The sequence below is a fragment of the Polypterus senegalus genome, chromosome 14 (genome assembly GCF_016835505.1).
Source record: "Polypterus senegalus isolate Bchr_013 chromosome 14, ASM1683550v1, whole genome shotgun sequence".
Classification (NCBI taxonomy): Eukaryota; Metazoa; Chordata; class Cladistia; order Polypteriformes; family Polypteridae; genus Polypterus; species Polypterus senegalus.
In genome coordinates this window covers 140,469,682-140,493,586 of record NC_053167.1, presented here as the reverse complement: position 1 = coordinate 140,493,586, position 23,905 = coordinate 140,469,682, and the positions used below count along the sequence as shown (strand labels likewise).

General features: G+C 43.4%; 1 protein-coding gene across 2 annotated transcripts in view; it reads right to left on the bottom strand.

Moving 5' to 3' along the window:
* Positions 1–5,846: 5,846 nt before the first annotated feature.
* The window catches only part of LOC120514711 (nectin-2-like), a 35,385-nt gene continuing 17,326 nt past the window's right edge, over positions 5,847–23,905 (bottom strand). For both annotated transcript variants that reach the window (XM_039735223.1, XM_039735222.1), the window contains exons 3-6: positions 14,646–14,942; positions 14,268–14,537; positions 8,440–8,535; positions 5,847–6,681 (exon numbers count right to left, since the gene is read on the bottom strand). In XM_039735223.1, coding sequence (XP_039591157.1) covers positions 6,491–6,681; positions 8,440–8,535; positions 14,268–14,537; positions 14,646–14,942 — 854 coding nt within the window. In that variant the 3' untranslated portion in view covers positions 5,847–6,490. The remainder of the gene's footprint in view (positions 6,682–8,439; positions 8,536–14,267; positions 14,538–14,645; positions 14,943–23,905) is intronic.

The following is a 23,905-nucleotide window of genomic DNA, read 5'->3' as shown; positions in this document are numbered from 1 at the left end:
GGGTCATGAGGGTCTGCTGGAGCCAATCCCAGTCAACACAGGGCACAAGGCAGGAAACAATCCTGGGCAGGGTGCCAACCCACCACAGACATAGTAAAATATGTGATGAAATGTTTTGATATTTACAACTAGTATTTACCATGTGCTATGCGTGGAATTTTTTTTTTTTTGTATTTTAACTTTCATAAACATGTTCTCAAACTAAGTACCAATCCTCTTATTAGGTTATAAATAGGAGGCAAGGAGATCACTTATTAGAAAATAATGCAATTAATCATATATTTCTTTAGATTGAATTTCAAAAGTTACAAAACTTTAGGATAATCAACATTCTGAGCTCTTGGATATGAGTTTTCCTTGAATCGCAGTTTTCTTAATTTGAACTTAGACATTTTCACGTGAAGCTGGTCTTGAAAAAGCAACACAGAGTTGCCCAGGTGAGAAGACAGGATAAGGTAAGTAAATTCCAATCCTTTTGAAGTGTTTGTCCTTGTGACCTGTTAATTATCTTAACAAATGCTACTCTTGTACCAAATTGTCATCATTTTAAGTTGAAAAGAAATATCTGGACTGTATCCAGCAGGGGGTGCTCTTTCTCCCCTAGGATGTGTTTCTTGATGCAGAACAGACTAGAGCCAATGCCATCTGTTTTGTGCCCATGGCAGAAAATAATTACAAGAGAGAAATATGATACAAAAAGAGATATATGTATTTAAATTGCTTTAAAGGACAACATTCATTCCCATTAATATACCTGCCTTCCAGCAGTCATTTGTCCATCTCTCTGGCAGTCTCTCTCTCTCAGCTGTACTGCATAGCTTTAAATTAAATTTCACAGATTATATTATTGTAGTCCTGCGGTGGGTTGGCACCCTGCCCAGGATTGGTTCCTGCCTTGTGCCCTGTGTTGGCTGGGATTGGCTCCAGCAGGCCCCCGTGACCCTGTATTCGGATTCAGCGGGTTAGAAAGTGGATGGATGGATATTATTGTATGTATATACATATGTCTTGGACACTCGGGTGAAGAGAGGGGCGGAGCTGTCAACTGATCACCACCTGGTGGTGAGTTGGCTTTGATGGTGGGGAAGATGCCGGTCAGACCTGGTAGGCCCAAACGTGTTGTGAGGCTCTGCTGGGAATGGCTGGCAGAGTCCCCTTTCAGAAGTAGCTTCAACTCCCACCTCCGGCAGAACTTCAACCACGTCCCGAGGGAGGTGGGGACATTGAGTCGAATGGGCCATGTTCCGTGCCTCTATTGTTGAGGGGCTGACGGAGCTGTGGCCGCAAGGTGGTGGTGCCTGTCGTGGCGGCAATCCCGAACCCGTTGGTGGACACGGCGGTGAGGGATGCCGTCAAGCTGAAGAAGGAGTCCTATAGGACTTTTTTGTCTTGTGGGTCTCTGAAGGCAGCTGATAGGTACCGGCAGGCCAAGCGAAGCGGCCGGTTGTTGCTGAGGCAAAACTCGGGCATGGGAGGAGTTTGGAGAGGCCATGGAGAACGACTTTCGGAGCTTCGAGGAGATTCTGATCCACCGTCTGGCGTCTCAGGAGGGGGAAGCAGTGCAGTGTCAACACCGTATATGGTGGGGATGGTGCGCTGCTGACCTCGACTTCGGACGTTGTGGGTCGGTGGGAGGAGTTGAAGACCTCCTCAATCCCACTAACATGCCTTCCAATGAGGAAGCAGAGCCTGGGGACTCTGAGGTGGGCTCTCCCATCTCTGGGACTGAAGTCACCGAGGTGGTCAAAAAACTCCTTGGTGGCAGGGCCCCGGGGGTGGATGAGATATGCCCGGAGTTCCTTAAGGCTCTGGATGTTGTAGGACTGTCTTGGTTGACACGTCTCTGCAACATCGCATGGACATCGGGACAGTGCCTCTGGATTGGCAGACCGGGGTGGTGGTCCCCCTCTTTAAAAGGGGACGGAGGGTGTGTTCCAACTATAGAGGGATCACACTCCTCAGCCTCCCTGGAAAAGTCTATTGGGGTTCTGGAGAGGAGGGTCCGTCGGATAGTCGAACCTGGATTCAGGAGGAACAGTGTGGTTTTAGTCCTGGTCGCGGAACAGTGGACCAGCTCTTCACCCTTAGCAGGTCCTGGAGGGTGCATGGGAGTTTGCCCAACCAGTCTACATGTGTTTTGTGGACTTGGAAAGGCATTGACCGTGTCCCTCGGGAATCCTGTGGGGGTGCTCGGGAGTATGGGGTACGGACCCCTGATAAGAGCTGTTGGTCTCTGTACAACCGGTGTCAGAGCTTGGTCCGCATTGCGGCAGTAAGTCGAGCCCGTTTCCAGTGAGAGTTGGACTCCGCCAGGGCTGCCCTTTGTCACCGATTCTGTTCATAACTTTTATGGACAGAATTTCTAGGGCAGCCAGGGTGTTGAAGGGGTCGGTTTGGTGGACTCAGGATTGGGTCACTGCTTTTGCAGATGATGTTGTCCTGTTTGCTTCATCAGGCCGTGATCTTCAGCTCTCTCTGGATCGGTTCGCAGCTGAGTGTGAAGCGGCTGGGATGAGAATCAGCACCTCCAAATCCGAGCATGGTCCTCAGCCGGAAAAGGGTGGAGTGCCCTCTCAGGGTTGGGGAGAGATCCTGCCCCAAGTGGAGGAGTTCAAGTATCTGGGGTCTTGTTCACGAGTGAGGGAAGAATGGAGCGTGAGATCGACAGGCGGATCGGTGCGGCATCCGCAGTGATGCGGGCTCTGCATCGGTCTGTCGTGGTGAAAAGGAGCTGAGCCGTAAGGCAAAGCTCTCAATTTACCAGTCGATCTACGTTCCTACCCTCACCTATGGTCATGAGCTATGGGTAGTGACGAAAGAACGAGATCGCGAATACAAGCGGCTGAAATGAGTTTCCTCCGCAGGGTGTCTGGGCTTTCCCTTAAAGATAGGGTGAGAAGCTCAGTCATCCGGGAGGGGCTCAGAGTAGAGCCGCTGCTCCTCCGCATCGAGAGGAGTCAGATGAGGTGGCTCGGGCATCTGATCAGGATGCCTCCTGGGCGCCTCCCTGGTGAGGTGTTCGGGCACGTCCAACGGGAGGAGGCCCGGGGAAGACCCAGGACACGCTGGAGGGACTATGTCTCCCGGCTGGCCTGGGAGCATGGGATTCTCCGGAAGAGCTGGAAGAAGTGGCGGGAGAGGGAAGTCTGGGCCTCTCTGCTTAAGCTGCTGCCCCCGCGACCCAACCTCGGATAAGCGGAAGAGGATGGATGGATGGATGGAGATTATTATTATTATTATTATTATTATTATTATTATTATTATTATTATTATACAAAATAACCTTCTTGCTACATGGACTTTGACCACTCAGGAAAATCCAAGGTATAAAAATTTTTTGTCCTTTAGCAGGTCCATTAAGAACTTCTCCGAATATGACATTAGGCTTTAATTGTGGAAAAATAAGTCTTGTTCCATTAGATAATCCTTTTTCTGATATTAATGTTCCACCAATAGAATAATAATGGCTTCTATTTAATTTATGTTGATTTATGGGCATTCCAGTTGGAGTGAGAGAATTGAGAAATTTGGTGAGAATTTCATTTGATCCTGCTCAGTTTCGTCTTTTATTGAGTTGATTGACAAATACTTTACATATTGTCCTATTTGATTGTGACTAAACTATTACCTTTATTTACCTTAAAATTGCCACGTTTTATACATTTATCAGTTTTTTGAAAGAATTTAAATAATTTAGTGTTTATTAGATTTATATACACTCAACACCAAAAAAATTGGAACACTTCAACTTTTCTCATTTATGAGGTAACTGACAAATTAAAGTTTTACTTTCTGTACAAATGCATTACTATAGGCACTCAGCATCCATACCATTAAGTTTTTCTTTTGACAGTTTGATAAGCTGCAACCCGATCTTTTAGCACTGAGTGTATTTTTAAAAGATTGTTATGTTTTCATTGGTCTGAGGAGAAAAAATTCCTATATTTTTTATTTTTGTATATATTCATATAACAACTCATAAAATAACAGCTGCCCAATCTTTGCATGTACAGAAGTTATGCACAGAAATAGGACAAAAAATGTGTTTTTTCCAAATGGCCGCCATTTTGAAAGTTTGGGGATCAGACCCCTTTATAGTCCATCCATTATCCAACCCGCTATATCCTAACACAGGGTCGCGGGGGTCTGCTGGAGCCAATCCCAGTCAGCACAGGGTGCAAGGCAGGGCACCAGCCCACCACAGGGTATACACGCGCGCACACACACACACACACCAAGCACACACTAGGGACTGTGGGAGGAAACCCACGCAGACACGGGGAAAACATGCAAACTCCTCGCAGGGAGGACCCTGGAAGCAAATCCAGGTCTCCTTACTGCGAGTCAGCAGTGCTAACTCTGCGCCACCATGCTGTCCCCCTTTATAGTTCTGATTGAAAATATTTAAAAAATTTATTTCAAAATTCTGTGCTCACAACTCCAAAATTGAAAGCACCAATTCCGGACAATGAGCCTTCTCCTGCCTTTTAGATAGCAGCATAGTATTAATATTATAAGAATCTCCTCTCAGGACCTCCCAAAAAAGACATAAATCGATTACAACGAGTGCAGAATGCAGCTACTAGAATCCTAACTAGGAAAAGAAAATCCGAGCACATCACACCAGTTTTGATGTCACTACACTAGTTACCTGTGTCATTTAGAATTGACTTTAAAATACTGCTTATGGTTTACATAGCCTTAAATAATCTGCTCCATCTTATATCTCAGAATGTCTGACATCTTACACTCCAAATCATAACCTTAGATCTTCAAATGAGGGTCTACTTAGAATTCCAAGAGCTAAACTTAAAAGAAGTGGTGAGGCGGGCAGGCGGCCTTCTGCTGTTATGCACCTCAAATCTGAAATTGCCTGCCAATAGGAATTCACCAGGCTGATACGGTGGAGCTCTTTAAAAACCTGCTGAAAACACATTACTGTAACATGGCTTTCTCATAGCTTCATCTTAGTTTAATCCTGATGCTCTGTATATTCAACTAATTATCACTATTATTCATGGTATTCATATTCAAAATCCTTACTAATTCCTACTTTCTCTTCTGTTCTTCTTCTGGTTTTCTGGGGCGGTGACCTGCGCCCCCATCACTTGATCAAAGCACCGTGATGTCCCTCCATTGATGGATTAAAGGCCAGAAGTCCACATGACTGTCATCATCAAGTTCTTCCATGAGGACTGATTGAGGTCATTTATGTTAGGCAGAATGCCTAGAGGGTGTCTGGCTGGGTGGTCTTGTGGCCTTGGACCCCCTGCAGATTTTATTTTTTTTCTCCAGCCGTCTGGAGTTTTTTTTTTTCTGCCCTCCCTGGCCATACTTTTACTCAATGTTAATTAGTGTTCATTATTTTCTTATTTATTTTGTCTTTTTTCTTTTTTCATCATGTAAAGCACTTTGAGGTCCATCATTTGTATGAAAATGTGCTCTAGAAATAAATGTTGTTGTTGTTGTTATATATAAACATCTACCCGTGGAAGTGTGTGTGTGTCTGTCCAGTCCGGAAGTGAAAGGTAGAGTCGGGGTAAGGGCTTCACCTCCGAGGAAACAGAAAACTAAACGTCTAAGGGTGGAAGTGTGTGTGTCTGTCTGTCCGACCGGAAGTGTGAGGCTACTACAGCATGAAACTCAGAGAGCCGCCAAGATAACGAGTCGGAAGAAGAAAGCGACCCTGTTGCCAAAGTAAAACTGCCGAGAAAAGAGAGAAACTCTTACGCAAGCGAGACGAGCACATCGGCAAAATGACATCCCTTTAACTTTTCCTCCCGCCACTAATACTCAAGTGATGCGAACACGTCAGTACAAAGAAACCTAGGAGAGAGACGCCCAGAGTAGTTCCTTTTTATTACCTGACATCTCTACATTTCAATTTCTTTTCTGACAATTTCAATAGTTTCTAAGACCCCAGGTTTTTTACATCATAGGATATATTATTATATCTCCTTTGTGATGTAAAGCAATAACTTAATACAGGAGAATTAACAGTAGGGCACCATTTAGCTGAAGGCACTGCCCTCATTCAGGATGCAGATGGTCCATCACCAGAAGCTCCTCCTCAGTCTCTCTGAGCTGGTCTTCAGGCAGTGGTAGTGTTTATCCGACCATAGCCCAGAGAAGAGGCCATTGTTGAGATGGTGGGAATCTTTAATAATTTACTTTGCTCTGGTCGGACACTGCTTGGTGTTAGGACAGTTAGTGCACAGCCAACGACAGCACCACTCTCTGTAGAGCCTTGCAGTCCTGCTGTGTGCGGTTTCTGAACCAGGCGTTATTAACACCTCCTGTCAGGACACTTTTGATGATCGAAGTGTGGAAGTTCTTTAGTAACTGAGACAGCAGCCTAAAATCCCTGAGATAGTAAAGACATTGTCACGTCTTTTTCACCAAGGTGACAGTGTGCTTGGAGCAGGTCAAGTCCTCAGTGATGTGGACATCAAAGAATCTGTAACTGTCCACCTTCTCCACCTGAGCTCTGTTAACGCAGAGGGGGTGGTAGTGTCAGTAATTGTGTGCGCTCCTCTTGACCATTGTCATGAATTGGTCTTGTTGGTTTCTTTGGCTGGTCATGTAGCTCAATATTCTCGCCATTGCAGCCTTTATCAACGGACACATCCTCAAGCCTGGTACCGTTTGTACAGTCACACGAGCTGAAGACGTTCTTAAGACCTGTGTGGGCAAAGGAAAAAGACACCTAAATGTGAGTTGCTGTTGTCTGCTTTATATTTCAATGTAGATGTCAGGTACAACAAAGATCCACAAATATGTCCACATATAAATAATTAGATGGATAGACAGGACTTTATGTATCCAGGTAAGTTTAGTATGCATCCTGTGTTTTCATAAGTGGATAGTTGGAAAAAAAATAATATGAAGAATGTGTAAGGAGTAAGGAGAAAATAGATGTTGCTGTCCAAGCGTGATTCTAATACTAACACTGGACTCGCAAGTTTTGACGTTTCACTTTTTATTTCAGCGTGTTCATGTGAGATTCTGGTTGGACTATTCAGATAAATGGCAGGCCACTGTTATTTTGTTATTTGTTCCTAAAAAAAAAACCAAAACTAAATATATTATATATAATATTAGATGTTAGTCATAATTCAAAACAAAAATTTTGGTCGTAAACCAAGTTGTGCGCATGTCAGGCCGGTTGTGTATCAAGGGTCGACTGTATATATATATAATTTTTTGTGAAAATAAAGAGCAAACTAAATGTTTTCTCGCACATGGGGACAGCTGAAGGGCTTGAATAACTGTGATTACCTGCCAAACCAGGAGATGGAGCCATCCTGTAATTCTTTCCCTCTCTCTCCCTCTATAAATCAGCTGACTGACCATTCCACCACTGACATCACTTCCCGTTGTCAGTTCTCTGGACCCGCCCCTTCCTGTCAACTGGCCATATAAATCCACTGTTTTGTCACCATCTTCAGTTCTGTTATAAGCTCCATTTGTAAAGACTGATTATTTTTTACGTGCTAACGTGCTTTATTCACAGCATATTGAAATGTGTAATATTTCTCTTCAAATGCCATTCAACAACAAAAATGGTATTTCTGGCTAACCAGGTTGCATTTTTTTGTTTTCTAAATTTCACTGAGGTGAAAGGTCAGCTTTACGTCAAAACCTGGGAGAGTTTGGTGTAGTTCTGTTTTCTTGGAATTTTCTTGGACTCGTAGCTCCGAGTGTGTAGACCATTCACTTAGAATTTCCAACTTGTAAACTTACATAGATTTTTGCACTATATAATAGATAGATAGATAGATAGATAGATAGATAGATATGAAAGGCACTATATAACAGACATTAGATAGATAGATAGATAGATAGATAGATAGATAGATAGATAGATAGATAGATAGATGAAAGGACAGATATATAGATAGATATAGATAGATAGATAGATAGATAGATAGATAGATAGATAGATAGATAGATAGATAGATAGATAGATACTTTATTAATCCCAAGGGGAAATTCACATAATCCAGTATGTGATTCTTGTCAGGAACACACTATTTATTTATTTATAGAATTTCTTTATTTTCATGCTTTATGATTTCTAATTTTTTACTATCATTAATGTGGTGACATCATCATATCGCTATTTTGTGTAATTATAATTCACGGGTGTTACAGTTCTACAGTCATGGCCAAAAGTCTGGAGAATGACCCAAGTGTTGGATTTTACAAAGTTGGCTGCCTCAGTGTTTTTAGATCTTTTTGTCAGATGTTTCTCGGGTATTCTGAAGCATTTCATAAGTTGCAAAGGCTTTTATTGACAATGATATGAAGTTTAAGCAAAGAGTCCATATTTGCAGTGTTGGCCCCTCTCAAGCTCACATTAAAAGGAAAAGCTCCTAGGATGTCTAAAATAGAAGTGCTGGAAACATTAAAAAAGAATTATGGCGAAACAGTTCTTACATTCTTTGTAGCGATACAGAGTGATGAGTGCCAGTAGCAGTACAAGTATGGAGCCAATAGCTATTCCGTCAATTACTCCAAAAGACATCATGGCACCTGCAAAAAACAGATCACACTTTCAATCAAACTCACAGTCAATGCAGATCTGGGAATGAGCTTGGAGTGTAAGCAGCATTTCACCAAAATTCAGAACAGAATAAGCAATTGGAGTGAAATTTCCTCTATTCCTCCCTCCAGAGACTCATGTTTCACATAATAGAAATAAGCAGAATAAAAATTAGCTTTTGGTGACATTATCAGACTCCTGTGACCCTGAAGTTAGGATGTAGCAGGTTGGATAATGGATGGATGGCATTATTTATTTATTTGATTTGATTTAACATTTGTTAATTTGACTTTGTTAATCCTGATAGGAAATTGTCTTTTCATGTGACCTTTGGCGGTTAGAGCTCAGGGTCAGCCATTGTACAGAACCCCTGGAGCAATTTTCAGGTTAAGGGTCTTGCTTAAGGGCCCAATGGAGTAGGATCTCTTCTGTCAGGAACAAGATTTGAACTGGCAACATTCTAGATACCAGTGCAGATCCTTAGCCACAGAGCCACCAATACGTAAACTGACATTTCTTCCTGTACTCTTATTAACCGAGATTTGGCATCACCTTAATTTTCCATCAAGTGTTCACAATTCTCGTCTACCAGGTGCTGCAAAACATGGGGTATTTTGTTTCCATTTCAGGCATTTGCAAATGGGGGCGTAGAGTGTACAAATTTACTTTAGTGGGCTACCTAACAAAAATGAAGAACTGCTTCACCTGTACATTAAAATGTGATTAGTTTTGAGTATTGTACCCTTGTGATAGATGTGCCCCCCTGCGTCCAAACTGTTAAAAGATTTTAAAAATAGGACCCACTCCAGTTTTAATGCAAATGTAACTTAACGCACAATTATCCAGCAATATAATCGTAACTGCACGTTTTCCTGTATTCAAAGACACCAGTAAGCGAGGAGCAGAGAGCAGTTTCTGTTGGAGCTCTTAAAGGCACATTATATTCCATAGTGTTTTGCAAAAGTATTCAACTTGGCGTTTGTGCTGTTTTGTCGCATTACCACCTGGAATTCAATTGGATTTTGGGATGACGAGGATTAACACCCTTTCAATTATACAATTACACAACATGCATACTACTTTGGAGGTGCAATTATTTTTGATTGTGGCACAAAGAATAATTAAAACAAAGAAAGGAAAAAAAAACAGAAATCCTAAGTGTGTGTACGTTACCCCCCACCCCAAAGTCAACGCATTGTAGAGCCCCCTCTTGCTGCAATTTCAGCTGCAGGTCTACTGGTGAATATCTCTGTTAGTTCAGCTCATCTCCTCACTGGGATTTTCAGCCATTCCTCAAGGCACAACTGCACCAACTCCTTAAGGTTGGACGGGTTGCGTTGGTGTCCAGCCATCAGGTCTTGTTCAGAAAGCGGACGCCACTTGAGACGGCCTTCTCCTCGCCCAAACACTAACCTTAAGGTCAATAAAATAGGTCCCTGATGTTAAGTCACTATTTTAGGGCTAAAATGATAAGAGAAATGTTAAACCTACTTATATACCTAATCTAAATTATTGTGAAACAACCAAGTGGCATCCGCTTTCTGAACAAGAGCCCAGCCATCTTCAAGTCGTGCCACAGATTCTCCATTGGATTGAGGTCTGGGCTTTGACTCGGCCATTCCAAGACATTCCAGTCTTTCCCTTTAAATCAGGGAGGTCAAACTCCTGTCCTGGAGGACCACAATGGCTGCAGGTTTTCATTCTAACCATCTTCTTCATTAGTGACCAGTTTTTGCTGCTAATTAAATTCTTTTGCCTTAGTTTCAATTAACTTGACTCCAAAGTCGTCTCTTTAATTAGCAGCCAAATAATATGGAGATACAAAACAAGCCACCACGTGACCAGCTCACCTGTGCCCGTCACACAATATCTGAAAATAAAGAAAGGTGAACATCTATAACATATTGATGATGTTCTTAGAAAAAACAGAAAAATCAACAGTTTTAGAAATGTCTGCTTTGTCAGAATGAGAGCAGCAACCGGCCACAGATTTAAATAACGGGTTTAGTTAACAGCAAGAATTGGCTTCTCATTAAGAAGCTGGTTGGAGTGAAGTTGATTGGAGATTGAAGCCCCAGTTTAGCTGGTTATCTCTCGGCTCGTTTCACATCTTATTTCTGTTTGGCTGCCATTTAAGGAAGAAAAGAATCAATTCAAAAAGGACTGAATCCTTAAAACAGGGCTATTAAAATGAAGGGAAAAGAAATTAATTAGCAGTGAAAACTGGCCACTGATTAGGAAAAGGGTTAGAATGAAAACCTGCAGCCACTGCGGCCCACCAGCCGTACTCCTGCTTTAAACCACTCCAGTGTCGCTTTAGCAGTCTGTTTAAGGTCACTCATTGTCCTGCTGGAAGGTGACACCTCATCCCAGGCTCAAATCTCTAGCAGGTTTTCTTCACAAACTGCTCTGCTTTTAGTGCCATCCATGTTTCCTTCACTCCTGACCAGTTTTCCTGTCCCCAGAGCCTGATGCTGCCACCATCATGCTTCACTGTGGGAATGTTGGGTTTGCGCCACACATGGGGTTTGCCACAACAGCCAAAAACTTCAGTTTGAGTCTCATCTGACCAGAAAACCTTCTTCCATGTGTTTGGGGAGCCCGCCACATGCTATTGGGCAAAATGCAAAGGCATCTTTTTATTGTTTATTTTTTAAACAATAGCTTTTTTTCTGGTCACACTTCCATAAAGCCCCTGATCTGTGTAGTGTACGGCATACGGTAAAGTGGTCCTGTGGACCGGTACTCTCATTTCCGCTCTGGATCTTTGCAGCTCCATCAGTATTCTCCTTAGTGTTGTTGTTGTTGCATTTCTTATGAAAGCCCTCCTTGCCAGGTCTGTGAGTTTTGGTGGGTGGCCTTCTCTTCTCAGGTTTGTAGTTTTGCCATATTCTTTCCATTTTGTAATCATGGATGTTACGGTGCTCTGTAGGATATTCAAAGTTGTGGATATATATTTTTTTATAACCCAATAATCTTCTGTCCTTCTCTGCAACTTTCACTCTAACCATTTTGGAGTGCACATTGATTTTCATGTCGCTTGCTTAGTGGTGTTACCGAATCAGGAGGCTTTCACAACAGACATCACATGACAGATCATTTGACACTTTGCTTGCACACAGGTTAACCAAAAATTATTTAGGGGTTTCATAGGAAAGGGACTGATTGGGGCTCTTGAGAAACTGAGCGAGGAGTCTGAGTGTCTGGGCTTGCAAGTGTTGTGTATAAACACCAAGATCTGGGCATTTAATGACCTCTTGGACACGGCCATCAGCAGTGTGTCTGTCTGCGGAGAGAGTGTCGACCTCATCGAGAGGCTTTCTTACCTCGGAAGTGACATTCAGGTCTCTGGTGACTCTTCCTATGAAGTCAGTAGACGGATTGGAAGGGGTCATGAGGTCACTGGAAGGGGTGTGTGGCGCTCCTGATATCTCTGCAAAAGGACGAAGGTCCAGGTCTTTAGACTTCCTGACTGGCTATATGGTGGCAAGCTATCCAGTGATCTGAGATGAAGACTGGCCTCCTTCATGAGTGTCTTTTCAGAGAATCCTTGGGTACAGCTGGTTTGACTTTATGTCGAATGAGTGGTTGCTCATGGAGTCTCGAATGAGGCACATTGCTAGCATTGTCAGGGAGTGTCGTTTATGTGGTGCGATTCTCGAGGATGATCTGGCTCGCAGGATCCTCATTGTTGGGAGCTTGAGTGGCTGGACCTGGCCAAGGGGACACCCATGTAACACCTGGCTGCGGCAGGTAGGTGGTCATTTCTGGAGGGTGGGACTCAACCGGGTGTCTGCATGGAGGGGTTGCCAACCAGGATCCTGGGCTGTTTTGTTGTGTGGTGAGTGCGGCAACGTGCTGTACCAGTGCATGCTCCCCAACCTGACCTGACCTGACCTGATAGCAAAGGGGATGCAAACATACGCACTCCCAACTTTTCAGTTTTGACTCATTTATTTTTTATATGTACAGTGGAACCTCGGTTTGCAAGCATAATTCGTTCTGGAAATGTGCTCACAGTCCAAAGCACTCGTATATCAAAGTGAATTTCCCCATAAGAAATAATGGAAACTCAGATGATTCGTTCCACAACCCAAAATCTATTCATATAAAAATGATTAATACAAAATATAAAGTAAAAATATATAAAACAAATTAACCTGCACTTTACCTTTGAAAAGAATCATGGCTGGTGTGAGTGAGTTTCTAAACTCTTGTGGGATTCCACCCAATGGGATGACACGCGGAGGAGCGTCCCAAAGCAATCGCAGTCTCCCAGAGCTGTAGCAGTTCGCCGCATAAGTGTATCCAAAAAGATCGCGGACATGCTATAAGCGCCTGCCGTCGATGGGTGATACAAGGAACATTATAAATGTGCAGGACACAATACTGCTTGGCAACGACCCTGCCTGACTGCTGTGTCTGTGTATAGGAGAATGGCAGATCCCGCTACAATCAATAACCGCGCTGTTGCTGTTTCAAGCTGAATAAAGCTGGTGTCGTTAAAGTACTGAGACTCAGCTTCGTGTTTTGGGGTGCAAGACGGGGACTCGCACGTCACAACACACATGCGCGCGCGCGCACACACACACACACACAGTCACAATGCTGTATTAAACAGTATATGCTTGTACGGATGTTGACTATATGAGTGAGGCACGCAGACTCAGACGGAGAATAGGAGACGAATGCCCACGAGAGAGAGAGAGAGAGAGAAAGAGACAGAGAGAGACATACACGCACACACAGTCATAACTGTAGTAAACACGCTTGTACAGATTTTGACAGAGAGACTCAGAGAGAGAGACATACACGCACACACACACAGTCATAATGCTGTAGTAAACAGTATACGCTTGTACAGATTTTGACTATATGAGTGAGGCACGCAGACTCAGACGGAGAATAGGAGACGATTACCCACGAGAGAGAGGGAGAGAGAGACGCACGCACACGCATGCGCGCGAGAGAGAGAAGAACCATCAGCTCAGTTGTGATCACATGACACTCAGCAGACAAAGCGTATCCATACTGCTTGTATTGCAAGACATCGCTCATTTATCAAGTCAAGATTTATTAAAATTTTGTCTCGTCTTGCAAAACACTCGTAAACCAAGTTACTAGCAAACTGAGGTTCCACTGTATACATAAGGTATTTTAATTTTCATTCCACTTCAACAATTTGGCTTATATTGTTAAGTCCACTATATAAAATCCAAACGGAAAAGCTATTTTAATTCCAGATAGTAAAGCGACAAAACAGGACAAACACTGTGGGGGATGAATATTTTCACATGGCACTGTATATCTAATGCCCATTATATGACACAAACCATTACACAATGATCTTAACCTCTGCTCATGAGACAATACTGACTTATGGGACTTTTACATTTTTTATGTTATGATCTCCAGATGTGCAGTGCTCTGTATGTGTGCCTTGCATGTGTTTGATTGAGGCAACCGCTCCACAATGCCAATCTGTGCCATTAAATTGTGCTGAAGTTTCAGTTTACTCTCGTCTGTGTTGGCTGTGTACTCGCTGGTATATTTGCTGTAAAATTCTGTGGGCTTTATTTGTATTGTACTCACACAGTGCCCAATTTCCCCAACACACAAAAATCCAATGCCCCCCTGCTAAATATGTTCTGCAGCTCCTGAGACAGCTGTGGTAACCACTGCCCCATATGCCCAACACCATTTATACCCAGTGTCATTTTACCTTGATCTGTAAGTGTAATATTTTTAGTAAACGGCATATCAATCCCTTCAAACTCCATCTCGCAGATGAGCTCCTCTTCCTCTTCACTGGTGTTCTTTCCGATGACCGTTTCAGTTACACATACTGCTACGTCATGGCATTCTGATCCATTTAATGTTGTATTTTTTTTCTTCAGCCGGACGGTGACACCGCTGAAGATGCAGCCATTGACTTCACAGATCACCTGCCATTTTGTGCCATTGATATAGGTTTTGGTTGTCAAATTTGGTTCTGGAAGAAGAGAACAGAAAAGGGAGGTACATGAGGCCTAACAGTGCACATGATGTCATATGCCAGCTCCTGATTATCACCTGAACTGAATTTTTGCCTGCTACTTACTGCATATTTGAAGTGGAATTTCCTTTAGTCCTCCCTCCAGAGACTCGTGTTTCACCAGGCAGGATACGTTAACAGGCAGGTCATTGGTTGGGGGTGAGTATTGGTAGGAGCTTACAGTGCTAAAGGTTTGATCTTCATCTTCTTCCAGCTTTAGAGGTTCTTGATAAGAAGATGGCTGTGAGTCGATCACCCACTCGATGGTGAAGTTCCTGGGGTAGATGCCTTTCACGTGACACTCCACAGTGCCTGGCTGATCCATTATAATCATACTGGGCTTCAGAAACATCTTAGGCTGAGCTGGAAAGGGAAATGTTAGTTAGACCACATGATAACGCTTACCCATAAGCTAAACTTGCAATTTTCAATGTTCCCCAAACAAAGATTTTAGGTTTTGCTCCCCGTTATGAGGTCATCTTTATACCCAATTGTCTTTATTTATTTGCATTATTCATATAAAAGCATGTATGGAAAATAAAGTGTCATTTTATTCTTGTATATCATAAATCTTATAAGCATTAAACTTAGTGTAAGTGTTAACACAAATCAGGTATACCAAGCAAACAGTTAAATAAAGGCACATGCCATATTTCTTTTTAATTAAAGCTTAGCGTGAAACCACCACTATCTTATCAACCTGAAGGACGGAGAAGGGAGAGAATAATAAATAGAGACAGCCTGAGATCGAAGAGGGGGGAACACCTGCAAGTTGAAGGCCGGCTAGAAAATAAGGGGAGCAAAAGGTGAAGATGAATAGCAAAACACGAGAAATATTAGTGGTTTCCATAAGAGCTCGAAAGGGGCCAACTGGAAAAAGGAGTCAAAATAAGCGGCAAATGAGCTGTGCTGAGCGAGGTCAGGATGATAAGAAATGATGGCTTGTTCGGGGCTCAACTCGGTTTGGCTTAATTGGGTTGAGTCCGCATTATTGATTACTGCCATAAAGCTAATTACTCTGTTTGCCTATCCTCTGACTCCTAGAGCCTTCTATCGATGTGAGAACCTCTGGTGTATCTTCTGCCCCGACACATGTAACAAAAGTCTACCGGGTACAAACCTTGGCTCAGTTTGGCAACTGCAAAGGAAAAATGTTCTTTGGTCTCTTTAAGTAAGAGGACAAAGAAAATACTAGTGTGGGCCATGACTCCCCAAGACAGAATCCTGTCAACTGTTGTTCAGACTACACCTCTCGCCTCACCTTTCAGATACTTCCCACATCTACAGTAAGACCACGACATTCCTGATTTATGTGATTATATTTGTTAAGAAACAGTCATTTGATGGAAATGTGGAGTAATTTGAGGGAAGCACACCCTTCAGTGGATGTTCTGTGTGCCTTCTTGCTTTGACTTTGCTATTAGAGCAATCTAAATGAGAACACGTCATTCCACCCAACAGCGCTCAACAGGCCTAATCAATTAACTCTTTTAAAATAACATTAAGTTGACTTTTGAAAGTCCCTAAAGTCCTACAATCCACCACAATACTTTGTCCCTTATTCCATGTGTCTGTGGTTCTTGGGGTGAAGAAAAAAGTTCCTAATATTTGTGTGAAATTTACCCTTAGGTTTCCAACTGTGTCCCCATGTTCTTGATGAGCAAGTCAAGTCGGGGAGCATGCACTGGTACAGTGCATTGCCGCACCCACTACACGGCGAAACAACTCGGGATCACGGTTTGCAATCCCCCAGACAGACATGCGGTCCAGTCCTGCCCTCCGGAAATGACCCTCTATCTGTCGCAGTCAGATGTAACATGGGCGACCCCTTGGCCGGACCCAGTCACTTGGGTCACCAACAATGATGATCTTACGAGCCGGATCACCCTCGGGGTAATGCGCCACATGGCCATAGTGCCGTAACTGATGCTCCCTTACAATGCAGGTAATGTGCCTCATTCGGGACTCCATAAGCAACCGCTCATTCGACACAAAGTCAAACCAGCGATACCCAAGGATTTTCCGGAGAGACACAGCACCAAAGGAGTCCAGTCTTCATCTCAGGTCACTGGATAGTGTCCATGTCTCGCAACCATATAGTAAGACAGGAAGCACCAAGACTCTAAAGACTTGGACCTTAATTCTTTTGCATAGATATTGGGAGCACCACACACCCCTTTCCAGTGACCTCATGACCCTCCATGCTCTCCCAATCTGTCTACTGACTTTACAGGAAGAGTCACCAGAAACATGAATGTCACTGCCAAGGTAAGTAAACCTCTCGTCGAGGTCAACTCTCTCTCCGCAGACAGACATACTGCTGATGGCTGTACCCAAGAGGTCATTAAAGGTCTGGATGTTGGTTTTTATCAGGGCACTCACAAGCCCAGACACTCAGTCTCTCGAGCGTCCTGATCAGAGCCTCCATTGACTCCACGAAGATCCCAGCATCGCCACCAAAGTCAAGATCTGTGAATCTTTCTTCACCAACAGATGCTCCACAGCCGCTGGAACCCACAACCCTGCCCAACACCCCATCCATACAAACATTGAACAGAGTAGGAGCAGAACACACCGCTGACAAACCCCAGAATCAACTGGGATAAACACAGAGGTCCTGCTTCCACTCTGCACAGCACTCACAGTAACAGTGTACAGGCCAGCCATGATATCCAACAACCTCGAGGGGATCCTGCGAACCCTCAGGATGATCCATAGGGCAGCTCGATCAACTGAGTCGAATGCTTTGCGAAAATTGACAAAGGCTGCAAAGAAACTCTGCCGATATTTGTGTTTGTGCTCATGAGAACCCTCAGTGCCAGGATGCAGTCGATGGTAGACATCTTAGTTCTACGTCTAAGAAGTCTTGATTAACTCATTTTAAAGTCACCTTCTCGATCCACTGTACTAATTCCCTTCATAAGTTTAAACACTTCAGTCATGTCACCTCTTAATCTCCTTTTGCTTAAACTATAAAGGCTCAGCTCTTTTCATTTTTCCTCATAACTCATTCCCTGTAGTCCTAGAATAATTATTTGTATAGCGCTTTTCTCGCTACTCAAAGTGCTCAGCAATTCCAGGTTAAGGGCCTTGCTCAAGGGCCCAACAGAGCATTTTGTTTTGGCATTTACAGGATTCGAACCGGCAACCTTCTGATTGCCAGTGCAGATCCCTACCCTCAGAGCCAACACTCCACCTAGTCGCTCTTCTCTGAACTTTTTCTAGCACTGCCGGACCATCTTAACGTATGGGCACAATGGGCACTGGCTGTGGGCCCCAGGATGTTTCTGATGCCTATGTATGTTTCTGTTTTACTATCAGAACAGGGGCCCCAGCGCACTACTTTGCCCGGGGGCCTGTGATGCTGGTAAGTTGGCCCCGGGTGCTGCTATGTCATTTTTGTAGCCTGGAGACCAAAACTGCATACAGAACTCCTGATGAGGCTTCACCAGTATGTTAAAAAGCTTAAGAAGAACCTCCTTGGACTTGTAATCTACACAACCTGACATTCTGTTATCCTTCTTAATGGCTTCCAAGCATTGCCTAGCAGTTGATGGCTTAGAGTCCACTACAACTCCTATATTCTTCTCATAAGGTGTGCCCACCTCAGCAGTGACATTCATGTCTCTAGTGACTCTTCCTATGAAGTCAGTAGACAGACTGGGAGAGCATGGGGGGTCATGAGGTCACTGGAAAGGGGTGTGTGGCACTCCCAATATGTTTGCAAGAGGACGAAGGTCCAAGTCTTTAGCGTCCTGGTGCTTCCTGTCTTGATATATGGTTGTGAGACATGGCCGCTTTCCAGTGACCTGAAATGAAGAATGGACTTTCAGAGAATCCTTGGGTACTGCTGGTTGACTTTGTGTCGAATGTGTGGTTGCTCATGGAGTCCCGAATGAGGCACATTACCAGCATTGTGAGGGAGTGTCAGTTATGGCGCTACAGCCTTGTGGTGCAATTCCCCGAAGGTGATTTGGCTCACAGGACCCCCATTGTTGAGGACCTGAGTGGCTTGACCAGGCTAAGGGGATACCCATGTAACTCCTGGGTGAGGCAGATAGATGGTAATTTCTAGAAGGTGGGACTGGACCGCGTGTCAATCTGGTGGGTTGCCAACTGGGATCTTGAGCCAAAATGGATATGGCAATGCTCTGTACCAGTGCATGCCCTCCAACCTGACCTGACTTGACCTGCATTTGATTTTCAGACCTCCCATTGTGTATTCAAACTTCACATTTTTACTTCCTATGTGTAATACAATTCCTGACATTAAATTTTATCATCCACAAATCTGCAAAAGCCTGTGTGCTGTCCAAAACCCTCTGTGATAATTCAGCGGATTCTCGATTATCTACCAAACCACCTATCTTGGTATCATCTGCAAACTTCACCAGCTTGTAACTTATATTCCTGTCCAATTCATTTATATATAATAAAAATAGCAGCGGTCCCTGCACTGACCCCTGCTGGTCACCACTTTTAACATCAGCCAGTTCTGATGAGGTACCTTACAACATCAGCCTCTGCTTCCCGTGTCTGAGCCACTTCTGCACTGATCTACACACCACACCCTCAACTCCCACTTTTTAGTTTGATGGCCAACCTCTCATGTGGTGCCTTATTAGTATTCCCGTGTCTGATTTTTGATATTTGGGGTTTTTGGCTGTTTAAATATTTATTTTTGCATTTTATGATGTCATCTGTGCCTCCCAGTGATGTTTAATTTCCAGTCTGCTCCATCTTTTCAACTTGAGTATGAATACACTATGTTGTGGTAGTAAGCATACTAAACTTAAAAGAAGTGGTGAAGCGGACGGCCTTCTGCTGTTATGCACCTCAAATCTGGAATTGCCTGCCAATAGGAATTCGCCAGGCTAATATGGTGGAGCACTTTAAAAAAAATGCTAAAAACTAATTATTTTAACATGCATTCTTATAGCTTCATTTTAGTGCAATCCTTATATTCTGTTATATGCATTGAATTATTGTTTTTGTCATGGCTCCACAATCTGTAGTAACCCCTACTTTCTCTGCTGTTCTTTTTATGGTTTTCTGTGGTGTTGATCTGCGCTCCCACGACCTGATCAAAGCACCATGCAGTCCCTCCATTGATGGACTGAAGGCCAGAGGTCCACATGATCATTATTGTCTAATTCTTCCACGTGAAGCCTGAAAACCATGAGGACTGATTGAGATAATTTATGTTAGGTAGAATGCCTGGGGGATTGGGTGATTTTGTGGCCTTAGAACTCCTACAGAATTTCTTTTTCCAGCCCCTGGAGATTTTTTTTTTTGTTTTGTTTTTTATGCCCTCCTGACCGTCGGACCTTACTTTATTCTTTGTTACTAAGTATTGCCTAATTTTATTTTTATATTTTTTCTTTTTTTCTTTCTTCATCTTGTAAGCCACTTTGAACAACTTCATTTGTATTAAAATGTGCTATATAAATAAATGTTGTTGTAATAAGAGAACAGAAGATACCAACAGAATTGACACGGTGAGAATGTGAGAATGTTCTCTGTGAGAATGTATCTGGACCATTTCATGAAAGCAGCAGACTGAACGATGTTAGCTATGTTGACCAATGGCTTACACTATCTGCGTGACACTCTGATCGACCAATCCAAGTACCATCGCAGTTTAAGGTTAATTTTAAATATTGGCTCATATAACTTTGAATTTGGTCAAATAATCAAGCCTAATGTGCGTCACTGCTCACTTTCTTTATAAGATTTATTTAGACATAGTAGCACTTGAAGTTGTGCAGAGGAGAGCAATCAAGTGTATCCCAGGACTTCAGGACATGTGCCAATTGTTACAGACTCAGAGAATTAAACCTGTTTCGTCTCGATCTGTGAGCAACAATATAGTTTCATGCCAGGAAAGAGTACTACAGGTGTGATGTTTGTTTTAAGAGTGGGGATGGGGATGTACAGAGAAGGTCAGAAGGAACTGCATTGCATGTTTGTAGACTTAGAGATAGTGTATGACAGGGTGACAAAAGAGAAGTTATGGTTCTGTATGAGGAAATTGGGAGTAGCAGAAAAGTATGTGAGGGTGGTGCAGGATACGTGTAAGGACAGTGTGATGGCAGTGCATTGTGCTGTAGGAATGACAAACTGGTTCTAGGTGAGAGTGGAATTATATCAGGGATCAGCTCTAAGCCCTTTCCTGTTTGCAATGGCGATGGACAAGCTGACAGAGGAGGTCAGACAGGAGTCTCCATGGGCTGTGATGTTCACGGATGACACTGTGATCTGTAGTGAGAGTAGGGAGCAGGTTGACGCGAACCTGAATTGGTGGAAGTATGCACTGCAGAGAAGGGGAATGAGATTCAGTACGAGGAAGATGGAGTACATGTGCGTGAATGAGAGGGAAGTCAGCAGAAGGCACTACTGCAAGGAGCAGAGGTGGTGAAGGTAGACAAATTGAAATATTTGGGTTCAATGGTCCAAAGCAACAGAGAGTGTGGTAGAGGGTTGAAGAAGAGAGTGCAGGCAGGATGGACTGGTTGGAAAAGAGTAACAGGAGTGATAAATGATTGAAGAGTACCTCCTGGAGTGAAAGGGAAGGTCTACAAAACAGCAGTGAGACCAGCCATGTTGTAAGGTTTGGGGACAATGACACTGACAAAAAGACAGGAGGTTGAACTTGAAATGACAGAGTTGAAGATGCAATAGTTTTTGCTCGGTGTAACAAGGATAGACAGGATTAGGAATGAGTATTTTAGAGGGACAACACAGGCATGACAGTTTGGTGACAAAGTGAGATAGGTGAGATTGAGATGGAATAGGCATGTGCAGAAGAGAGATGAGGAAAAAGGGGAAGAGGAAAAGGAAGAGGAAAAGAGGAAGATCAAAGAGGAGGTTTATGGATTTGGCGAGCGAGGACACTAAGGCAGACAGTGTGGCAGAAAATTATGTAAAAAGACAAAGATAGATTGAGACGGATGATCCGCTGTGGTGACCCCTAAATGGGAGCAGCCGAAAGAGAAAAGTCTTTAGCAGAGGAAACTGCATGTGGACCTAATCCTGGTATTTAAAATACTCAAAAGCGTTGAAAAAGCACGTCCAACAGAATTCTTTCAACTTAAGGGTGAATCACGTACTTGAGGACGTCAGCGGAAATAAAGGGAAGTCAATTTAAAACTGAAGTCAGGAAGCACTTCTTTATATAAAGAATTGTGGGACTCTGAAACAAACTGCCGAAACATGGAGTTGAAGCAGAAATCTTGACCACCTTTAAGAAGAATCTGGAGGAGATCTTGGGATGTCTTAGCTATTAGCTAAACAAATGGGCTTGATGGACAGAATGGTTTACTCTCATTTGTCTCATGTTCTTCTAGAGGCAATGCCTACTTATTCCATGGCCTGGAATTGCACTATTGTGAATATTACGCCATTTTTTTACTTTTATTTTCCATTGTTTTCCTAGGCATAGATATTATTTTATTGTTATTTTAGTGATGTCACCTTGTAGTCATTTAGTAAATTGCTTTAGATTTCTGTTGGTCCAGATGACATACCTATTAAAGCATGGAGATATTTAAGTGAGATGGCTGTGGAGATTTTAAACAGATTTTTTAATGGAATTTGAGAGGATGCTTGATAAGTGAATTAGAAGTGTACTGGTGTCGAATAAGGGGGATGTGCAGAGCTGTAGAAACTACAAGAGGAAGTTAAGGGAAAGAGTAGTGGAAGCTTTGTTATGAAGGGAGGTGATGATTAGTGAGCAGCAGGATGGTTTCATGCTATGAAAGAGCACCACAAATGTAATGTTGGCTCTGAGGGTGTTGATGGAGAAGTATAGAGAAGGCCAGAAGGAGTTGCACTGTGTCTTTGTGGACCTGGAGAAAGCAAATGACAGGGTGACCGAGAGGAGCTGTAGTATTGTATGAGGAAGTCGTGAGTGGCAGAGAAGTATGAAAGAGCTGTGCAGGATATGAACGAGGGAAGCGTGACAGTGGTGAGGTCTGCGGTAGGAGTTACGGATGCATTCAACGTGGAGGTGGGATTACTGTATATCAGGGATCGGCTCTGAGCCCTTTCTTATTTGCAATGGTGATGGACAGGCTGACAGATGTGATTAGACAGGAGCCCCCGTGGACTGTGATGTCTGCTGATGACATTGTGATCTGTGGTGAGAGTAGGGAGCAGGTTGAGGAGACCCTGAAGATGTGGATATATGCTCTGGAAAGGACAGGAATGAAGGTCAGTAGGAACAAGACAGAGTACATGTGTGTGAATGAAAGGACGGTCAGTGGAATGGCGAGGATGCCAGGAGTAGAGTCCACAAAGGTGGATGAGTTTAAATACTTGGGATCAACAGTACAGAGTAACGGGGATTGTGGAAAAGAAGTGAAGAAGAGAGTGCAGGCAGGGTGGAATGGGTTGAAAAGAGTGTCAGGAGTGATTTGTGACAGTCGGGTATCAGCAAGAGTGGGAGGGAAGGTCTACAGGATGGTAGTGAGACCAGCTATGTTATATGGGCTGGAGACGGTGGCACTGACCAGAAAGCAGGAGACAAAGCTGGAGGTGGCAGAGCTAAAGATGCCAATTGGGTGTGACAAGAATGAAATGAGGACATTAGAGGGTCGGCTCAGGTTGGACTGTTTGGAGACAAAGTCAGAGAGGCAAGATTGCATTGGTTTGGACATCTGCAGAGGAGAGATGCTGAGTATTTTGGGAGAAGGGTACTAAGAATAGAGAAACCAGGCTAAAGGAGAAAAGGATGGCCTAAGAGGAGGTTTATGGATGTGGTGAGAGAAGGCATGAAGGTGATGTGTGTGACAGAACAAGATGAAGAGGACAGGAAGATATTTAACAAGATGATCCACTGTGGTGACCTCTAACAGGAGCAGCCGAAAGAGGAAGAAGAAGTTTTAAGTTGCATTTGCTGCCAATTCTAATGGTTTTACTTCAGGGTAGCCGAGTTGCTGTTATCAAGAATACTTGGTTGCTACTTATGGCTGCTACACATTCGATACATCACATCATCATGGCTCCACTATTTAAAATGCTGGCATGCTATCAGCATTGCTCAGTTTTCTGGATACCAAACAAACGGTTGCATTGCATCTCTTTTAAACCCTTTAGGGAGTTACGATCTTGCATATTTTCTTTGACTGGGATATTCAGTTGTCATGTGAAGTTTGATATTTCTGTGTTCCATTGATTTACTGGATTAGACTTCTGCTTATCTTTGATTAATAATTCAACTTCTGTTCCATTTTTTAAATTCTCCATCACGGCTTGCTGATTTTTCTCCACTCACAGTACACGTATTAAGCAAATTCAGTAGAAGACAAATGGAAGGATAAAGAGAA